At 47.5% G+C, this 20,786-nt stretch overlaps 1 protein-coding gene across 1 annotated transcript in view; it reads left to right on the top strand.

Annotated features, from left to right (window-relative positions):
• SLC22A2 (solute carrier family 22 member 2) overlaps window positions 1–20,786 on the top strand; it is a 44,333-nt gene that overhangs the window by 5,452 nt on the left and 18,095 nt on the right. Inside the window, exons 2-6 of the mRNA XM_029057953.2 lie at window positions 8,008–8,111; window positions 11,276–11,430; window positions 13,350–13,518; window positions 15,738–15,852; window positions 17,843–17,949. Coding sequence (XP_028913786.1) covers window positions 8,008–8,111; window positions 11,276–11,430; window positions 13,350–13,518; window positions 15,738–15,852; window positions 17,843–17,949 — 650 coding nt within the window. The remainder of the gene's footprint in view (window positions 1–8,007; window positions 8,112–11,275; window positions 11,431–13,349; window positions 13,519–15,737; window positions 15,853–17,842; window positions 17,950–20,786) is intronic.

Here is a 20,786-nt window from a genome sequence, read left to right as displayed (position 1 = left end):
GACATTTACCCTCCCTGCCTTCAAAACCTTATTGAAGGCACATCTCCTCCAAGAGGCCTTCCCTGACTAAGCCCGACTTTCCTCTTCTCCCACGCCCTCCCGTGTCTCCCTGACTTGCTCCTTTTATGCCTCCCCTCCCCCAGCCCCACAGCTCTTATGTGCAGATAATTTATATTAAAGTCTGCCTCCCCGTCTAGGCTGTGAGTTTGTTGTAGGCTGGGAATGTGATCGTTTATAAGATTGTACTCTCCCGTGCACTTAGTATGGTGCTCTGCGCACAGTAAGAACTCAAGAAATGTGATCGCATGAAAGAATTACAACTGTGTGCCGTGTAATGCAGATGTCATGCACACCACTTTTATTTTAGTGATATTTATGTGTTTATGGGTTCGAATCCCGGCTCTGCCACTTGTCAGCTGTGTGACTGTGGGCAAGTCACTTCACTTCTCTGGGCCTCAGTTACCTCATCTGTAAAATGGGGATGAAGACTGTGAGCCTCACGTGCGACAACCTGATTACCCTGCATCAACCCCAGCGCTTAGAACGGTGCTGTGCACATAGTAAGCACTTAACAAATGCCAACATTATTATTATTGTTATTATTACTGTGTGTCAAGCACTGTTCTAAATGCTGGAGTAGATACAAGTTAACGAGGGTGAATAAAGTCCCTGTCCCACTTGAGGTTTGCAGTCTGAGTAGGAAGGAGATCAGGTTTTGAATCCCCCCTTTGGCAGTTCTCTGAGGTACAGAGAAGCTAAGTGACTTGCCCTAGGTCACACTGCAGGTCCTCAGGTCCCAGATCCTCTGGCTCCCAGGCCCGTGCCTTATGCACTAGACTATAATAATAATAATGACATTTGTTAAGCGCTTACTATGTGCAAAGCACCGTTCCAAGTGCTGGGGGGGGATACAAGGTGATCAGGTTGTCCCACGTGGGGCTCACAGTCTTGATCCCCATTTTACGGATGAGGGAACTGAGGCCCAGAGAAGTTAAGTGACTTGCCCAAAGTCACACAGCTGACAGGTGGCGGGAGCCGGGATTAGAACCCATGACCTCTGACTCCCAAGCCCGGGCTGTTTCCACTGGGCCACGTTCCTTCCTGTTTGGAAATATTTTGAGAGTCTCAGAATCAAGAGTGCTATGTATTGTTATGAGGCGGGGAGAAACATGACCACCCCCGCCCCCCTGCACACTCCCAAAACCCCACTGTCCCACTTCTGCCAAATCCTCTGTGTTCCTTTCTGAGCTGCAGAACGGAACATAAGGGCAGACAGATCAGTGAAGACCAGACCACCTTGGCCTAGTGGATAGAGGGTGGACCTGGGTTCTAATTGTGACCCCACATGTCTGCTGAATGACTTTGGGCAAGTCACCTCACTTCTCTGTGCTTCAGTTACCACATATGTAAAAAAAAAAAATGGGGATGAGTGTGACACCCATGCAGGACAGAAACTGTATCCAACCTGAATAACGTGTATATACCCCAGTGCTTTGAACAGTGCTTGGAACATAGTAAGAGCTTAACAAGCATCATTATTATTACTATTGTTATTCTCTGTGCCTCGGTTACCTCATCCGTCAAATGGGAATTAAGATTGTGAGCCCCATGTGGGACAGAGATGGTGACCAACCTGATTATCTTATACCTGATTCCCCTGTGTCTACCCCAGCGCTTAGAACAGTGCTCTGCACATAGTAAGCGCTTAACAAATACCAACATTATTATTAGAGAAGCAGCGTGGCGCAGTGGAAAGAGCATGGGCTTTGGAGTCAGGGCTCATGAGTTCGAATCCCAGCTCTGCCACTTGTCAGCTGTGTGACTGTGGGCAAGTCACTTAACTTCTCTGTGCCTCAGTTCCCTCATCTGTAAAATGGGGATGAAGACTGTGAGCCCCACGTGGGACAAGCTGATTCCCCTGTGTCTACCCCAGCGCTTAGCACAGTGCTCTGCACATAGTAAGCGCTTAACAAATACCAACATTATTATATCTACCCCAGCACTTAGAATAGTAATAATAATAATAATGATAATAATGAAAATAATGGCATTTGTTAAGTGCTTACTATGTGCCAGGCACGGTACTAAGCTCTGGGGGTGGATACAAGCAATTTGGGTTGGACAAAGTCCCTGTCTTCTGTGGGGCTCACAGTCTCAATCCCCATTTTACTAATGAGGTCATAAGGCCCAGTGAAGTGAAGATCAACATTCAGACAAACGTTTTAAATAGAGACAAACGACTCCTGGGCAACTGTTTGTCACTAGTAATAATGTTGGTATTTGTTAAGCGCTTACTATGTGCAGAGCACTGTTCTAAGCGCTGGGGGTAGATACAGGGTAATCAGATTGTCCCCCCCCCCCCCCCCCGTGGGGCTCACAGTTAATCCCCATTTTACAGAGGAGGGAACTGAGGCACAGAGAAGTGAAGTGATTTGCCCACAGTCACACAGCTGGCAAGTGGCAGAGTGGGGATTCGAACCTATAACCTCTGACTCCCAAGCCCGGGGTCTTTCCACTGAGCCACGCTGCTTCTCACCCGCGCTCTCCCAGATATCTTCAATTCATCCAATAGACTGTGAGTCCCATGTGGGTCAGGGACTGTGCCCAACCTGATGAATTTTATGTACCCCAGGACTTAGGACTGTGCTCGACACATAGTAAGTGCTTAACGAATACCACAAAAAAAAGTTCTCTGAGAAGCAACTCAACCAGGCATTCAGTATCGGCTTCAGCATCCATTTCCCCCATTCCCACTTGTTCTCTTGCTTCGTTTTCCTTCTTCCCCGAATCTCCCGTTCTCTCTCACCCACCACCTTATTTCCCCAGCTTCACCCTCTCCTTCCTTTCCCCGGTTTCAGCCCAAGGTTTCATGGTGGCACGTCTGAAGTGGGCGCTGACTTTCCGTAGCACTCTTTTGGGGAGCAGGGATTCACTCAAGGTCTCTCAGCTGGGACGGCTCTGTCCAGGTTAAACATTTCTTTCAGGCGGATTAAACATTTGGTGACCTTGTTCCATCCAAAGGGGTTGAAGATCCTTTTTTTTCCTCCTGAAACAGCTGAATCTGGGCCCACGTATTTCTCCAGGACTGACTGAACCTCAACCTCACCTCCTCCAGGAGGCCTTCCCAGACTGAGCCCCCCTTTCACTCTGCTCCTCCTCTCCTCCCCATTCCCCCTTCTCCTGCCCTCTGCTCTTCCCCCTGCCCCTCCCCTCAGCACTGTGCATCTTTGTATATATTATTTATTACTCTATTTTGTTAATGATGTGTATATAGCTATGATTCTATTTACCTTGAAGTCTCTGCCAGACTACTTGTTTTGTACCGTTTTGCTTTGCTGTCCCCCGTTTAGACTGTGAGCCCGTTATTAGGCAGGGATTGTCTCTATCTGTGGCGGAATTGTACATTCCAAGTGCTTAGTACAGAGCTCTGAACATAGTAAGCGCTCAAAAGCGCTGTTGAATGAATGAATGAACCAGACGGTGTCATCCTGAGGGGATGTGGGCCAGAAAACTCATTACTTCTTCTCCACCTTCACCTAACACCCTGTCCTGGGCTGAGATCTGACTCTCTTACAGAGATTCATGTGATAGACTCCCTGTCCTTCCACCTACCTGTCACCGGTCGATAATACCTTCATTCATTCAATCGTATTTATTGAGCGCTTACCGTGTGCAGAGCACTGTACTAAGAGCTCGGGAGATTACAATCAACGGACACATTCCCTGCGTATCAGAATCCTACCGCTACAAGCCGGGAGCTAGACAGAACGAGCTGAAACGCATTTAAAAATAAGTATCTCAATTTCCTTTGCCTGGTCCCACTCACACAAGCCAAAGCAAAAATCAAGGAATGGTAGAAGCAGAAAGTGAGGGCCCAACAAGATAATCTATCAGAAGAATTCATTACAACTCGATAGGGCTCACCCAGTTCATCTAATATGATAGCACTTTATATTATCATGCATGAATATAATGAGTTCACCCACCAGGGCCTCACCCAAAGGCAGCAGGTCACACACAGACACCCAAGTCAAAGTGGCGTCTACTTGGATACATATGATGACCATCCAGGTGCCTCCATTTCCTAATGGTGCCACTGCAGAGTGGGCAGGGTAGGGGAGAGTTTTGGACCAACTGACAAAGGTCTCATCCCATTACGTAAGACTGTTCCTCCGGGTGGATTGATAGAGGGGCACCTGACCAAACCTGGTAGTTTTCCACTTGGGGGTAGTCACTTGGCCGTGCCTTGATCTCTTCGTTAGCCTAGAGGGGTGGGCGAATATCACTTCCTTATCTCACCCACAAGGTCAGCAGCTGCCGTCGGGACTATCCCGAAGATGTCTGTCCGCGTTGAGCAGCTCTCCTCCGCTTACCAGCAGCTGCGGCAGGAAATAGTACAAAGGTCCGAAAACGGGGAAGGCCTGTGGCGACCGTGGTGTGCCCGCCTTGAGCAGACGGTGGCTTGGCCAAACGAGATGGAATCCAGGCTTTGGGCCCGACACACCCCAAGTCAGTTCCCTTCTTATGAAGAGCCTCCCAGGCCACTGTATGGACCTTAACCCTTTTTTCCTCCCCGCTCAATCAATAATCATCAGTCGTGGTATTTATTGAATGCTCACTACTGTGCAGAGCACTGTACTAAGTTTGGGAAAGGAGAACACAGCAGAAGTAGTAGACATGTAGCTCTCATAATATCCTGGTTGGACTATTGTGTCAGCCTCCTCTCTGATCTCCATTCCTCCCGTCTCTCCCCGCTCCACTCTATTCTTCATTCCGCTGCCCGGATCCTCTTCCTGCAGAAACGCTATGGTCATGTCACTCCCCTCCTTTAAAAACCCCGAGTGGTTGCCTATCGACCTCCGCACGAAACAAAAACTCCTCACTCTGGGCTTCAAGGCTCTCCATTACCTCGCTCCCTCCTTCCTCACCTCCCTTCTCTCTTTCTCCTGCCCACCCCGCACACTCCGCTCCTCTGCCGCTCACCACCTCACCGTCCCCCGTTCTCGCCTGTCCCGCCCTCGGCCCCTGGCCCATGTCCTACCGCTGTCCTAGAAGGCCCTCCCTCCTCACCTCTGTCAAACTAACTCTCTTCCCCTCTTCAAAGCCCTACTGAGAGCTCACCTCCTCCAAGAGGCCTTCCCAGACTGAGCTTCCCTTTTTCCCTCTGCTCCCTCTCTGCTCCCCCTCCGCCCTCTCCTCCCTCCCCCTTACCCCTTTCGCCTCTCCTCAGGTAAGCCCCCTTTCCCTCTGCTCCTCCCCCTCTCCCGTCACCTCCCCTCAGCACTGTGCTCATTTGTATATATTTTTATTACCCTATTTATTCTGTCAGAGTATACATCCCCTTGATTCTATTTATCGCGATTATGTTGTCTTGTTTTTGTCCGTCTGTCTCCCCCGATTAGACGGTGAGCCCGTCACTGGGCAGGAATTGTCTCTATCTGTTGCCGAATTGTTCATTCCAAGCACTTAGTACAGTGCTCTGCACATAGTAAGCGCTCAGTAAACACTGCTGAATGAATGAATGAACATGTTCACCACCCAAATGAGCTTACAGTCTAGAGAGGGATTTTAATAATTATAACATAATTAGAATATGAATTTTATTATTATTATTATTGTGGTATTTGTTAAGCATTTACTCTTAGGACTTACTCTGTCCTAAGCACTGTGGTAGATGCAATAATACTAATGATAATGTTGGTATTTGTTAAGCGCTTACTGTGTGCAGAGCACTGTTCTAAGCGCTGGGGGAGATACAGGGGAATGAGGTTGTCCCATGTGATGCTCACAGTCTTCATCCCCATTTTACAGATGAGGGAACTGAGGCACAGAAAAGTGAAGTGACTTGCCCACAGTCACACAGCTGTCAAGGGGCAGAGTCGGGATTCGAACCCATGACCGCTGACTCCCAAGCCCGGGCTCTTTCCACTGAGCCACGCTGCTTCTCTAGGCAATGTAAACCGATGAGGCACATTGTGTGTCCCTCATGAGGCTCGCTGGTATCTTATCTCCATTTTTACAGATGAGGATACTGAGGCACAGAGAAGTGAAGTGACTTGCCTAAGGTCACACGGCAGACAAGTGATGGAGCCGGGATTAGCATCCAAGTCCTCTGACTCTCAGGTCTATGGCTCTTTCTGTTTGGCCGTGACATTTCTCAAGCGGTTCTTCGTGTGAAAGCATTTATTCATTCATTCGTTCATTCAATTGTATTTATTGAGCGCTTACTGTGTGCACAGCACTGTACTAAGGGCTTGGAAAGTACAATTCGGCAAGAGATAGAGACAATCCCTGGCCAACAATGGGCTCACAGTCAAGGGGGGTAAAGAGGGTGAGCAGTGTGCTAGGTGCTGGTCCCAAGGATTGTGTCATTTTCTACGATAAACTCCTCCAGACTGCAAGCTCACAGTGGGCAGGGAGCGTGTCTGCCAATCCTGTTGTATTGCACTCTCTCCAGCGCTTAGTACAGTGCTCTGCACACAGTAAAAGGAGAAGCAGCATGGCCTTGGGCAAGTCACTTCCCGTCTCTGTGCTTCAGTTGCCTCATCTGTAAAACGGGGATTAATAATGTAACCGTGTACGACGGGGACTGTGTCCAACCTGATTAGCTTGTATCCCCCCCCCAGCACTTAATACAGAGCCTGGCACAAAGTAAGTGCTTTAACGAAAACCAAAAAAAAAAAATAATAAAATAAGTAAATAGCATTGATTGATTGAACTGGGGTCTTTGTTTTGCTTTTCTGACCAAAATACCAGTTTAAAAATCCTTGGACTAATATGTCCCCTGCTTCTCTCTCTCTGTTCTCTCTCAGAGTCAATTATTGCTATGTTCTGGACTCTGTCCTCAGTTCACTGAAGTTCCTACCTCATGAGGTACACATTGCACACAAGGTTCACTAGGACGGAGACGAGGCTTGTCAGCAAAATTTACTTAAGTTGTTTTGTTTCCATTTGTACTAATCCCCACCCACATGTTTTTCTTTGTAGGCCCGTTTGATGTTTTCTACTTTTGGGACAATTTCTGTTATCCATCAATCAAAGAGTGGCATTTTATTGAACGCTTACTTTGAGCGGAGCACCTTACTAAGCACATGGGAGAGTATAATCCAACAGAGTTGGTAGACACGTGCCCATTACCTGTGATTTAACATCGCTGTTCCTTTCGCCCATTAAGAGAACCCTGGATGCCATCGTGACCCTGCTGATGAGGGCCAGAGGCATTACCAGACTCCTTCTCCCCCGACATTCGGTGATCTCTGATCCTCGCCAGCGTCGAACCTCTCCTTGCTCCCCCATCCAATCCCAACCAACCCCACAGTGTAGGTTGGCAGCTGCCCTTCCTTTTCTAATTGTGCTATTTGCTATGCGCTTACTCTGTGCTAGGCACTGTATTAAGCGTTGGAGTGGATGCACGCAAATCGGGTTGGACGCGGTCCCTGCCCCATGTGGGGCTCAAAGCAATGAGGCACAGTCTCTGTCCCTTGTGAGGCTCCCAGGTATCTTATCTCCATTTTTCCAGATGAGAAAACTGAGACCCAGAGAAGTGAAGTGACTTGCCCAAGATGTCACAGCAGACAAGTGGCGGAGCCGGGATTAGAACCCAGGTGCTTCTGACTCCCAGGCCCGTGCTCTTTCCACTAGGCCCTGCGGCTTCACTTCCAAAAAGTTCCAGCAAATGAATCTCATAGTGCTTGGGGATAATTCTGATTCCTTGACTTTTCCCGGTCTCTTCCTCTCTCAGAAATTTCTGTGCTTTAGAGTGCTTTAAAGCACTCAATCACCTTGCCCCCGCCTACCTCACCTTGCAGTCAAGGGGCAGAGCAAGTATTAGAACCCAGGTCCTTCTGACTCTCAGGTAAGTGCTCTTTCCACTAAGCCACGCTGCTTCTGATCGATTGAGTGCAGTCTAGCGAGTTTAAGGGGGCTTCAGGGAAGGGTTTGAAGGGATCTCGGTTACTTGTGGGTTTTCATTTGCTGTCTCCTAACTAACCCCGTGTATTTCTTCAGTTTAACCTGGTGTGTGATGATTCCTGGAAAGTAGATGCGTTTCAATCCTCCGTGAACATGGGCTTCTTCATTGGCTCTCTCAGCATCGGTTACATCGCCGACAGGTAGGGAAAAGCTGTTCCTGGTCAGTGGCTACTGAGTCGCGAATGGAAAGGCAAATCATCAGTCACAGTTACTAAGTTCTTACTGTACCAAGTTGATGAGGGAGTACACTATAACCGTAAACAGACGCATTCACTGCCCACAACAAGCTTAAAATCTACTGCAGGGAAGAACAAAGGAAGCAAGTCAGGGTAATGCAGAAGGGAGTGGGAGAAGAGGAAACAGGGGGCTTAGTCAGGGAAGGCTCTTTGGAGGAGTTGTGCCTTCCACAAGGCTTTGAAATGATTGAGAGAAATTGTCTGTTGGATTTGAGGAGGGAGGATGCGGGCGAGGGGTCAGTGGCAAAATAGGTGAGATCGAGGCACACTGTGAAGGTTAGCATTAAAGGAGCGAAGTGTGCGGGCTGAGTTGTAGTAGGAGAGTAGCAAGGTGAGGTAGGCGGGGGCAAGGTGGTGGAGAGCTTTAAAGAAAATGGTGAGGAGCTTCTGTTTGATGTGGAGGGGAATGGATGACCACTAGAGTTTTTTGAAGAGTGGGGTGACATGTCCTGGATATTTTTGTAGGAAAATGATTTGGGTAGCCCGGTAGAGTACGGACTGGAGTAGAGAGAGGCAGGAGGCTGAAACCGTAATCCAGGCAAGACAGGGTGAGTGATTGTATTAATGTGTTAACAGTTTGGATGGAGAGGAAAGGGTGGATTTTAGAGATGTTGTGAAGGTGGGACCAACAGGATTTAGTGATGGATTCACTGTGTGGGTTAAATGAGAGAGAGAAGTCAAGCATAATGCCGAGGTTATGGGCTTGTGAGACAGGAAGGCTCGTGGTGCCATCTAAAGTGGTGGAAAAGGCAGGGGGAGACAGGGTCTGGGTGGGAATTTAAGGAGTTCTGCTTTGGACACATTAAGCTTGAGGTGACAGTAGAACATCCAAGTAGAGATGTCTTCAAGGCAAGAGGAAATGTGAGACTGCAGAGAGGGAGATGAGAGCTGGAGATGTAGATTGAGGTATCATATGTATTGAGGTGGGATTTGAAGCCTTGGGAGTAAATGAGTTCTCCAAGGGAGTGGATGTAGATGGAGAAAAGAAGGGGACCCAGAACTGAACCTTGAGAGAACCCCACATTTAAGGGGTAGGAGGCAGAAGAAAAGCCCACAAAGGAGACCGAGAATGAATGACCAGAGAGATAAGAGGAGAACCAGGAGAGGACAGTCAGAGAAGCCCAGGTTGGATGACGATTCCGGGAGGAGGGGGTGGTCCACAGTGTCAAAGGCAGCTGAGCAGTCGAGGATTCATTCATTCAATAGTATTTATTTCGCGCTTACTGTGTGCAGAGCACTGTACTAAGCGCTTGGAATGGACAAATCGGTAACAGTTAGGGACGGTCCCTGCCCTTTGACGGGCTAGGATGAAGTAGAAGCCACTGGATTTGGCAAAAAGGAGATCATTAGTGATTCAGGTGTCTAACTTGAATATCTTATATCTACTCCAGCGCTTAGTACAGCGCTTGGCTCAAGTAAGCACTTAACACATACCACGATCATTACTATTTTCTTTGGCGCACCCCAGTGCAAAGCCTTATTCTGAGGATTTAGGGGAGTTCGAGAGGTGAAAAAATGCAGTGTGTGTTAATGAGTGCTTAGTACATAGTAGGCGCTCAATGCCACTGATTGTTTGAACAGCGATAGACTCAGGTGTTACTGTGCACAAACACCTTGACCATTTTTTAATCGTATTTGTTAAGCGTTTACTTTGTGGCAGGCACTCTACTAAACACTGGGGTCGATACGAGTTAATCAGGTTGGACACAGTCTGTGTTCCACATGGGGCTCACAGTCTTAATCCCCATTTTACAGATGAGGTAAATGAGGCATAGAGAAGTGAAGTGACTTACCCAAGGTCACACAGCAGACAAGTGGAAGAGCTGTGATTAGAACACAGGTCCTTCTGATTCCCGGGCCCTTCTCTATCCACTAAGCCACACTGCTTCTCTTCTATAAGTTAAATAATACATGACTCCTCAGCAGTATTCACGAGGCAGGAAATCCAGGTCTGCACCTGAGTTCTGAGCCCAGTACTCTCCCAGCAGCAGTGGCCTCTTATGGATAAGGGTGTCTTGCCAAGCTCCTTGAGGCCAGGATATATATTTCAATTTATTTTCATAATTCTCCAAACACCTGGTTCCGACTTTGGTTCCAAACAGCAGTTCAGATGTATGACAAACCCCATTTCTTTCCTTTTTTTTTCCTTAAGTGATATTTTTTTAAGCACATACTGTGTGGCGAGCACTGAGTTAAGTGCTGAGGCAGAGACAAGATATTCAGGTTGAACACACTCCATATCCCACGTGGAGCTCACAGTCTTAATCCCCATCTTACAGATGAGGGAACTGAGACCCAGAGAAGTGATTTGCCCGAGGTCACACAGCAGACAAGTGGCAGAGTCAGGATTAAAACCCAAGTCCTTCTGACTCCCGGTCCCCTGCTCTATCTATCACAGTACTCTATGGAGACTAATTAATCAGGCAAGCAATAATATCTGAGTGCTTACTGTGCAGAACCCTGTACTCAACACTTGGGAGAGTACAGTAGAGTATAAAAGCCTGCAATCTAGCAGTTAATCGTGGTATTTGTTAAGCACCTGCTAATTTCCAAGCACTGTGGAAGGTCCTCTAGTAGATAGAGCATAATCAAATCAGACTAATCTGATTAGAATCCTTTCCCACAAGGTGCTCAGGGTCTAAGGGGGAGGAAGAACAGGTATTGAATCCCCATTTTGTAGCACAGAGAAGTTAAGAGAGTTGCTCAAGGTCAAACAGCGGGCAAGTGGCAGAGCCAGGATTAGTCTCATGACTCCCTGGCACGTGCTCTTTCCATAAGACCACCCTGCTTTCTCAAAAGGATGAAATCCACTAGAAATGATTGCATTCCTTTGACTTGGGGTCCACATTCTGTTGGGCTAGTGGTGGTGGGAGGCTGGTCCCCCCCAAATCAACCCCTAGGCCTCAAATTTCCTGTAGGCAGGAAATGTGTCTGTTTATTGTTATATTGTAGTTTCTTAATACAGTGCTCTGCACCCAGGAAGCCCTCAATAAATACCGATTGAATGATTGAGAGAACCACGGACCGCGGTCTGACGTTTTCTCTCCCTGCCTTTGTTTCCTCTGCAGATTTGGTCGCAAGCTGTGCCTCTTAGTCACCATCTTCATCAATTCCGTCTCCGGGGTGCTCATGGCCTTCTCGCCCAACTACGTGTCCATGCTGATCTTTCGTTTACTCCAAGGAGTGGTCAGCAAGGGGAGCTGGACTTCTGCCTACATCCTGAGTAATGAATGCCCCTTCCGGTGGTTAAATAAGCAATTAGCCTGTCCCTCCTCCTTACCATGGGAGACTCATGCGGGATAGGGATTGGGACTGACCTGATTCACTTGAACCTGACCCAGCGCTTGGTACATTTTTGACAAGTAATAAGTGCTTAACAAATATTATTATTATTATTACTATTATTATCTTGCCCATGGTGAATTGGGATATTCATTCATTCAGTGATATTTATTGAGCTCTTACTGCGTGCAAAGCACTGTACTCAGTGCTTGGGAGAGTGCACTCTAACAATAAACACAATCCCTGCCCAGATAGAGATTTAGGAGAAAGTAGAGCAAAGGTATAGTTTCCCTAGGGTGGGGAAAATCACAGATACGCAGTCATTCGACAGGTTTTTCCCTTTTCATGAATATTTGGGAGAAATAATTCATGCTTTTGGTACTAGCTGTTGCATAGTAATAATCATAATCACTGTGGCATTTATTAAGCACTTTCCTAGGCGCCAAGCATTGTATTATACGCTGGGGTAGATATGAGCTAATAGGGTTGGACATGGTCCCTGTCCCACATAGGGCTCACAGTTCCATGAGGGAATAGGATTAGGAGGAAAAACAGGAATTGGATTCCTATTTTAACAGAAGAGGGAAATCGGGGACAGAGAAGTTAAACGACTTGCTTGGTGATTTCCCACTGCAAGTAAGTGGGAAGGCTAATATTAGAACCCAGGTCTTACAGACCTGGGCTCTTTACACTAGGCTGGTGCCTTTAAATATATATATATATATATTTATGGTAGTTGTTAGGTGCTTAGGATGTATCAAGCACTGTTCTAAGCGCTGGGGTAGATACAAGCTGATCAGCTTGGACATAGTCCCTGTCCCACATGGGCTCACAGTCTAAGTAGGTCTTGACACTCAGAGCAGGTAAGTTGTTACCCACCTGGGGAAGGTTACGGGTCCTGGAGTTCTGGAGCCTCTCTGACCAGGGTTTCTCATGCTGGCCAACTTGGCTGCGTCCTTTCTGGAGTTCGTTCCTGTCCTCTGCTTCACTCAGTCAGTCTGCTTCATATGTGGCAGACATTGATTCTCCCCCCGTTCAAAGCCTTATTGAAGGCACAGGAGGCACAGATCCAGGAGGCCTTCCCCGATCAAGCCCCCCTTTCCTCTTCTCCCACCCCCTTCTGCGTCACCCTGACTCTCTCCCTTTACTCATCCCTACTCCCAGCCCCACAGTACTTACGTATATCTCTGTAATTCGTTTACTTCCATTAAAGTCCAGCCCCAGAGCACTTCTGTACATATCTGTAATTTCTTTATGTTAATGTCTGTCTCCCCTTCTAGCCTGTAAACTCACTGTGGGCAGGGAATGTGTCTGTTCATTCATTCAGTTGCATTTATTGAACGCTTACTATGTGCAGAGCACTGTACTGAGCACTTGGAATGTACAATTTGGCAACAGATAGAGACAATCCCCGCCCAACAATGGGCTCAAAGTCTAAACGGGGGAGACAGACAACAAAACAAAATAGAACAAAACAAAAGTAGTCTGGCGACTAGTTTATTGTTCCGTTGTCCTCTCTCCAGCGCTTAGTACAGTGCCCTGCCTACAGTAAGCACTCAGTAAATATGACTGACTGACTGACTTGTCCCAGAGGTTGTTAGCTTGAACTACAGGAGAACCGTGGCTATTTTGTACCAAGTGAACTTCACCTGTGGGCATAGCATTGTAGTAGAATTAGGAGATGCGTGTGGTAATCCCAACTACTCACGTGGAACTCACAGTCTCAGTAGATGTTGACCCTCAGAGCAGATAAATGGTAACCTACCTGGGAAAGTTACAGATCCTGTAGCTCTGGAGCCTCTCTGACCAGGGGTCTCTGCGTGGCCCCTTCTTGAGGACGTCCCCTGGCCTCTGCTTCAGTCACAGAATTTGTTGGCCTGAGCTACCGGAGAACCGTGGCCATTCTGTACCAAGGAGCCTTCACCTTTGGCCTCGTGGTCCTTTCCGGAGTGGCCTACGCAGTTCCTCACTGGAGGTGGCTGCAGTTGGCCGTCACCCTGCCGAGCTTCTTCTTCTTGCTCTACTACTGGTGAGTACCCACCCTTCTGACGTTCAGAGGGGGCTGTCTTTACTCAAGCCACGTGGGGGGCAGCAGGAATGAGGGGGTCTTATCGTCCTCTGGGCGGGGAGGCTGCCCGTTGTAGGGAGGCCCTGGGCACTAAAGTGGGTGCAAGTGGGGCCCAGCACACTGGAAAGTTCTGACTCGGGTGGAAATGAACTGGCCCGTGGCCTGTTTTGTGTGAGGTTGGCTTTATTCATTCAATTCCATCAGTTTTACTGAGCGCTTTTTGTGTGCAGAGCACTGTACTAAGCACTTGGGAAAGAACAGTGCAACAATCAACAGTGTTGATGCGCCAAACCGAGTGGACACCCACAGACTACCTCCCACTCGAGGTAAATTTAAATCCAGATTTCACGCAATCGTGCAACCCCAAGTTATATCGATGATAATAAGAATAATAATAAACTCTTCCCTAGACTGTAAGCTCCTTGTGGGCAGGGAAAGTGTCTACTAACTCTGTTAATGGCATGGCCTAGTGGCTAGACCATGGCCCTGGGAGTCAGAAGGACCTAGGTTCTAATCCTGGCTCTGCCCCTTGACTGCTGTATAACCTGGGGCAAATCACTTAACTCTTCTGTGCCTCAGTTCCTTCCTCTGTAAAATCAGAATTAATACTGTGAGCCCCATGTGGGACTAGACTCTGAGCCCGTTGTTGGGTGGGGATTGTCTCTATTTGTTGCCAAATTGTATTTTCCAAGCGCTTACTACAGTGCTCTGCACACAGTAAGCGTTCAGTGAATGCGGATGAATGAATGAATGAATGACAAGAATTGATTAGCTTCTGTCTACCCAGTACTTAATGCAGGGCCTGGCATATGGAAAATGCTTAACAAATACCATATAAAAAACCCAACAGAAACAACAAAACCCCCCAAAACCAGAGGGGTAGACTTGGGCCATTCTTAAAATTATTATTATTATTATTATTAATAATAATAATAATAATAATTCATTATTATGGTATTTAAGTGCTTACTATGTGCCAAGCATTGTTCTAAGTGCTGGGGTAGATGCAGGGTAATCAGTTTGTCCCATGTGGGGCTCACAGTCTTAATCCCCATTTTACAGATGAGGTAAATGAGGCAAAGGGAAGCTATTTCATTCATTCATTCAATAGTATTTATTGAGCGCTTACTATGTGCAGAGCACTGTACTAAGCGCTTGGAATGAACAAGTCGGCAACAGATAGAGACAGTCCCTGCCGCCTGACGGGCTTACAGTCTAATCGGGGGAGACGGACAGACAAGAACAATGGCAATAAATAGAGTCGAGGGGAAGAACATCTCGTAAAAACAATGGCAACTAAATAGAATCAAGGCGATGTACAATTCATTAACAAAATAAATAGGGTAATGAAAATATATACAGTTGAGCGGACGAGTACAGTGCTGTTGACTTGCCCAAGATCACACAGCAGACTAGTGGCAGAGCTGGGATTAGAACCCATGTCCTCTGACTCCCAAGCACGTGCTGTGTTCACTGGGACTTCTCTAGGACTTCCAGTCCTGGAAATACAAACCTCAGAATCCCAGTAAATTCACTCACATCCTTGGATAAGCATCATCATGGAGGAAATGAGATGGTCAAGTGAATACTTAACTGGTTTCATTCAGATGAGCCAGAAGGCTCTATGCAATCACGCAGTGGAGACAGCGATAGTCTTTTTCACTGGATTGAGTGGCAGTCTTTGCTCTGTAACACGACCCGTTGAATCTGGTTTTGCTCATCCAGGTTGTCTTTGGTCACGGTCCTGTTGGTTTTTGATTCATGCCCTTTATTTGCCCCTCCTTCAGACCCATGGCACTTAGGTACATAATCCTAATTTTTTCATTAATATTGATGTCTGTCCCCACCTCTAGACTGAAAGCTCCTCGTGGATAGGGAACACGTCTACCGACTCTATTATAATGTACTCTCCTAAGCGCTCATTACAATGCTCTGCACACATTAAGTCCTCAGTGAATACCACTGATGGATTGATTCTTGAGCTAATGATGCTGGGGAGGGAGAGGAGACGAAGCCACAAGTCAGCCTTCTTGTTGGATGCAGGGGGAGGTTGGAGTAGGGAGTGACATCACCAGGATCAGGGTCAAAATTGGAGGGAGATCTGGAAATTCGGATCCCCTAGATTTCCGTGTCTGAAAACCATGAACTCTCTGACCAGTGGTTATTGCTTGTTCCTGAAGGTGCTTGCCCGAATCTCCCCGTTGGCTGCTCTCCCAAAATAGAAACCAAGAAGCACTAGAGATTGTGGATCACATTGGTCAGAGGAACGGGAAACGGCTGCCGGACAGCATGAAGGTATGGAGAAGGAATGTGGCCACTGCTTTGGGTTAAACTTCCTGCTCTAGTTGACCACCATCTTGGGTAGATAATAATAGTAACTGTGGTATTTGTTAAGCGCTTAGTATATACCAAGCACTGTTCTAAGTGCTGGGGTAGATACGAGGTAATCGGGTCAGTCCCCCAACCTGTCCCACTTGTGGCTCAAAGTCTTAATCCCCGTTTCACAGATGAGAGAACTGAAGGCCGTTCAACTGACCTGCCTGAGCAGACACACGGCCGAGCTGGGGTTAGAACCCACATCCTCAGGCCCTTGCTCTTCCCACTAGGCCACATAGATCGGTGGGGGCTCGCACTCTTAAGTAGGAAGGAAAACAGGTATCCCTATTTACTGTTGAAGAAATTGAGGCATGGAAAAGTTTAAGTGACTTGCCCAAACTCACACAGATTGCAATTGGCTGAACTGGGATTAGAACTCAGGTCTTTCTGACTCCCAAAGCCCAGGCTCTCTCCAGTAGGCCACCCTTTCCCAGAGGCATTCCTTCGGTTTCCTTTTCCCTGCAAGGACGCACATCAGCCTGGACCTGTTTCACGAGGCAACAAGTAGGGACGGGGATAGGGTGCTTTTCTGGTCCAGATGGTTGAAGCGTTGAAACCCCCAAAATGGAAATGCTTTTTTTATTTTGGTTCTAGACCCTATCTGGAACTTCAGGAGATGAATCTCTTTAGGTAGATGAGCCCCTGGCTGGTTTGCACCTTGAGAGTTTCAGCCTGTGATGATCCCAACAGACCCCCCCCCCCCAACCCCACTCCATCACCGGCCCCTCTCTCTCTCTCTCTCCCCCTGAGGCAGAGGCCCATGGAGGACTTGTGACCAAATGTTCACTGTGCAAGGGGGCAGTGGGAAGCTGGTTGCTTATGCATCTTCAGAGCTCCTATGGGTTTCCTGTGGGTCTGCATCTCTGTGCTTCAATCAAGATCATATTAATTGAGTGCTTACTACGTGCATAGCACTGTACTAAGCACTTGGGAGAGCACTTTGTGAACATGTTCCCTGCCCACAGTGAGTTTACCTTCAACAGCCCAATATGGAAGACCATCAGCCTTAGCCACACACTTCACTCCCTAACACTAACCCTCCCACTGTGCCTTAATCTCTTTCTCATCTCCGACCTTTTGCCTTCCTCTGGTGTGGAACTCCCTGTCCCTTCCTGTCTGACTGACCCATCTCTCCTCTCTTTCAAAGCCCTACTAAAAATCGCGTCTCTTTCAAAAGACCTTCACTAACTAAGCCCTCACTTCCCTGTCTTAAACACTTTGATATTCACCCTTTCCTCAGCCCCACAGCACTTACGTACATATCCATAATTCATATAATATAAGTCTCTCCCTTTAGACTGTAAGCTGCTTGTGGGCAGGGATTGTCTACACTTATTTATTTGTACTACACACTCCCAAGTGCTTAGTACAGTGCTCTACACACAATGAGTACTCAGTTGATGGATTGAAGACTGAATTGAGATCTTCATTCATTCAGTCATTTACTGAGAGACTAGGGTGCGCAAAACACAGTACTAAGCGCTCAGGAGAGTACGGTATAACAAAATACAGACACATTCCCTGTTCACAACGAGCATCCCATCTAGATCCCAGTGTTGATTGAATAAATTGTCCCCATATCCTTTTGAGTTACACTCCTGGTAAAAACCCAGTGCAGATGGAGGAAGCAGGAGTCTGATGTGATGTCCAAGATGACACTCCTCCCGGGAGTTCTCGTAACCCTCGGAGGGCGGGTTAACTTTGCTGGTCAAAATGGTAGAAATGGGTACATGACCCGTCCTGCTTGCTGACTCCCTCCCTCTAGACTATAAGCTCACTGGGGGCAGTGAGTGTATCTATCAACTGTTTTACTGTACTCTCCCAAGCACTAGAACAGTACTCCACACACAGTGCTCAAAAAATGGGCGCGATTGACTGACTAATAAGCACAGACCGTTTTCTTTCCTAGACTCTTTCCCTTGAAGAGGACACTTCTGAAAAACGGAACCCATCCTTTGTGGATCTGTTCAGCACCCCGCAGATGAGGAAACACACTTTCATTTTGATGTATAACTGGTAAGGGAAAATTCCCAATAAGGTTTATTGCAAGTACTAAATCCCTGAGCTGGAGTGAAATAGTTGGTTGTTTTGTGGAATTGAACTCTTGCTTACTTTAAGTGTTTTATCTTCGATATGGAATGTCATTCATGGTGAACTGGCAGAAATAATCAATCTGTGTCCAAATGAACCCGGCCCCTGGCTCCATCTTTCTCTCCTCCTCCTCCCCTTTCTCCTCTTCCTCTCCTCCTCTTCCTCCTTCTGCTGCTCCTCCTCATCCTTTTCATCCTCTTACCTTCCCACCTCGCCTCTGCACCATTTAATCTGGGTAGAGGCAAGTGTAACCTCATGGCTATACGTAAGTGACTGCGTTCGTATTTGGAAGGAAGCACTGAACATCAAGGCAAGGACATTTGAGTCATCTTGCTCTCCAGCTTCACCTGTAAATTAGCACTGAGCTCCACACCAAAGAGGAATGTGGAGAGCTTGGGAAGAGCTCTGAGGAGACCCCTCAAGCTAATGAAAGGAAGCTTTAAAGCAAGACCTCAGCAGAAAGGTTCAAGAGCCAGATTCCTCCTCTTAGAGGAGAGGAGTCTATGAGGAGAGAGAAGCAGCGTGGCTCAGTGGAAAAAGCACGGGTTTAGGAGTCAGAGGTCGTGGGTTCTAATCCCGGCTCCGCCACCTGTCAGCTGTGTGACTTTGGACAAGTCACTTGACTTCTCGGTGCCTCAGTGACCTCATCTGTAAAATGGGGATTAAGACTGTGAGCCCCAAGTGGGACAACCTGAATACCCTATATCTACCCCAGCGCTTAGAACAGTGCTCAGCACATAGTAAGCACTTAACAAATACCAACATCATTATTATTATTACTATAATTATCCATGAGAAACAGCAAGGCCTAGTGGAAAGAGCGCAGGCCGGGGAGTCAGAAAACCCGGCTTCTAATCCCAGATCTGCCATTTCTCTGATGTGTGACTTTTGACGAGTCACTTTATGTTTCTGTGCTTGAATTTCCACAACCGTAAAATGGGGATTAAATCCTACTTCCTCCTACTTAGACTAGGAGCCTCACGTGGAACAGGGACTGTGTCAAACCTGATTAATTTGTATCTTCTCTGGTGCTTAGAATAGTGTTAGACGTATAGTAAGTGTTTAACAAGTACCATAAAAAAATTGAAAAGGAAACGGTGAGTTCTTACAGTGAGGGTGGGGGACAGCAACTTCTATCCCGAGAGTTGGCTGAACACGAGGTTGAAACATTGCAATGTCAATTTAAGGAATATAGTTTGGCCCCTGAGAAAGGAAAAGTTTCCTAACCCTGACTGTTAAACCCTGGATGACGGAAGGTGATTGTGGAATTTCTTTCTCTGGAGATCTCTACATTTCTATATGGCTTAAGTCTCTTCCTTGCTAAACAATCAGCCCAAAGTTTATATTTATAATTAATGGAGAGTCTCAATCTCCACATCTGTATTTTTTTAATCAATCGATCAATGGTATTAATTGTGAAGCAACGTGGCCTAGTGGAAAGAGCAGGGGCCTGGGAGTCAGAAGACCTGTGTTCCAATCACATTTCTGCCATTTCTCTGCTCTGTGACCTTGGGCAAATCACTTAACGTCTCTTTGCTTCAGTTTCCTCATCTGTAAAATGGGGATTAAGACTGTGAGTTACTGTGAGGGACAGGGACAGCACTGGACTCCTCACCTCCTAAGTACTTGAAGACTCACCACACCCTCTTCCTACCAGCTAGCATTTCTATTCAGATCTCAAATTCTGATGCTTTCCTCTATTTGTCATTTGTTTTGGTGTCTGTCTCATCTGCTAGACTGCAAAATCCTTGAGAACAGGAATCGTGTCTAGTAGCCTTATTGTACTCTCCCAAATACTTGGTACAGCGTTCTGCCCAGAGTAAACACTTAATAATAATAACTGTGGTATTTGTTAAGCACTTATTTGCCAAGCACTGTATTAAGTGCCAGAGTAGATACAAGACACTCCCTTGGTGAACTCATTCGCTCTCACGGCTTTGGCTACCATCTCTACACGCAGATCTACATCTCTGCCCCGTCCTCTTCCCCTCCCTTCAGGCTCACATCTCCTCCTGCCTCCAGGACGTCTCCACCTGGATGTCTGCCCGCCACCTAAAACTCAACATGAGCAAAACTGAGCTCCGCATCTTCCCTCCCAAGCCCGGTCCTCTCCCAGACTTCCCTATCCCCGTGGCTGGTACGACCATCCTTCCCATCTCTCAGGCCCGCAATCTCGGTGTCATCTTTGACTCGTCTCTCTCGTTCACCCCACACATCCGATCCATTACTGAGACCTGCCGGTCTCACCTCTATAATATCGCCAAGATCCGCCCTTTCCTCTCCACCCAGACGGCTACCTTACTGCTACGGTCTCCCGTAATATCCCGGCTAGACTACTGTGTCAGCCTTCTCTCCGACCTCCCTTCCTCCTCTCTCACCCCGCTCCGGTCTATTCTTCACTCCGCTGCCCGGCTCATCTTCCTGCAGAAACGATCTGGGCGTGTCACTCCCCTTCTTAAACAACTCCAGTGGTTGCCTATCGACTTCCGCTCCAAACAAAAACTCCTCACTCTAGGCTTTGAGGCTCTCCGTCACCTTGCCCCTTCCTACCTCTCCTCCCTTCTCTCTTTCAACCGCCCACCCCGCACGCTCCGCTCCTCCGCCGCCCACCTCCTCACCGTCCCTCGGTCTCGCCTATCCCGCCGTCGACCCCCGGGCCTCCCGCGGTCCCGGAACGCCCTCCCTCCTCACCTCCAACAATCTAATTCTCTTCCCCTCTTCAAATCCCTACTTAAAGCTCACCTCCTCCAAGAGGCCTTCCC

This window comes from Ornithorhynchus anatinus, chromosome 2 (genome assembly GCF_004115215.2).
Source record: "Ornithorhynchus anatinus isolate Pmale09 chromosome 2, mOrnAna1.pri.v4, whole genome shotgun sequence".
NCBI classification, from domain to species: Eukaryota; Metazoa; Chordata; class Mammalia; order Monotremata; family Ornithorhynchidae; genus Ornithorhynchus; species Ornithorhynchus anatinus.
The sequence above is the reverse complement of the archived record's forward strand: the minus strand, read 5'-3'. Positions and strand labels throughout refer to the sequence as shown.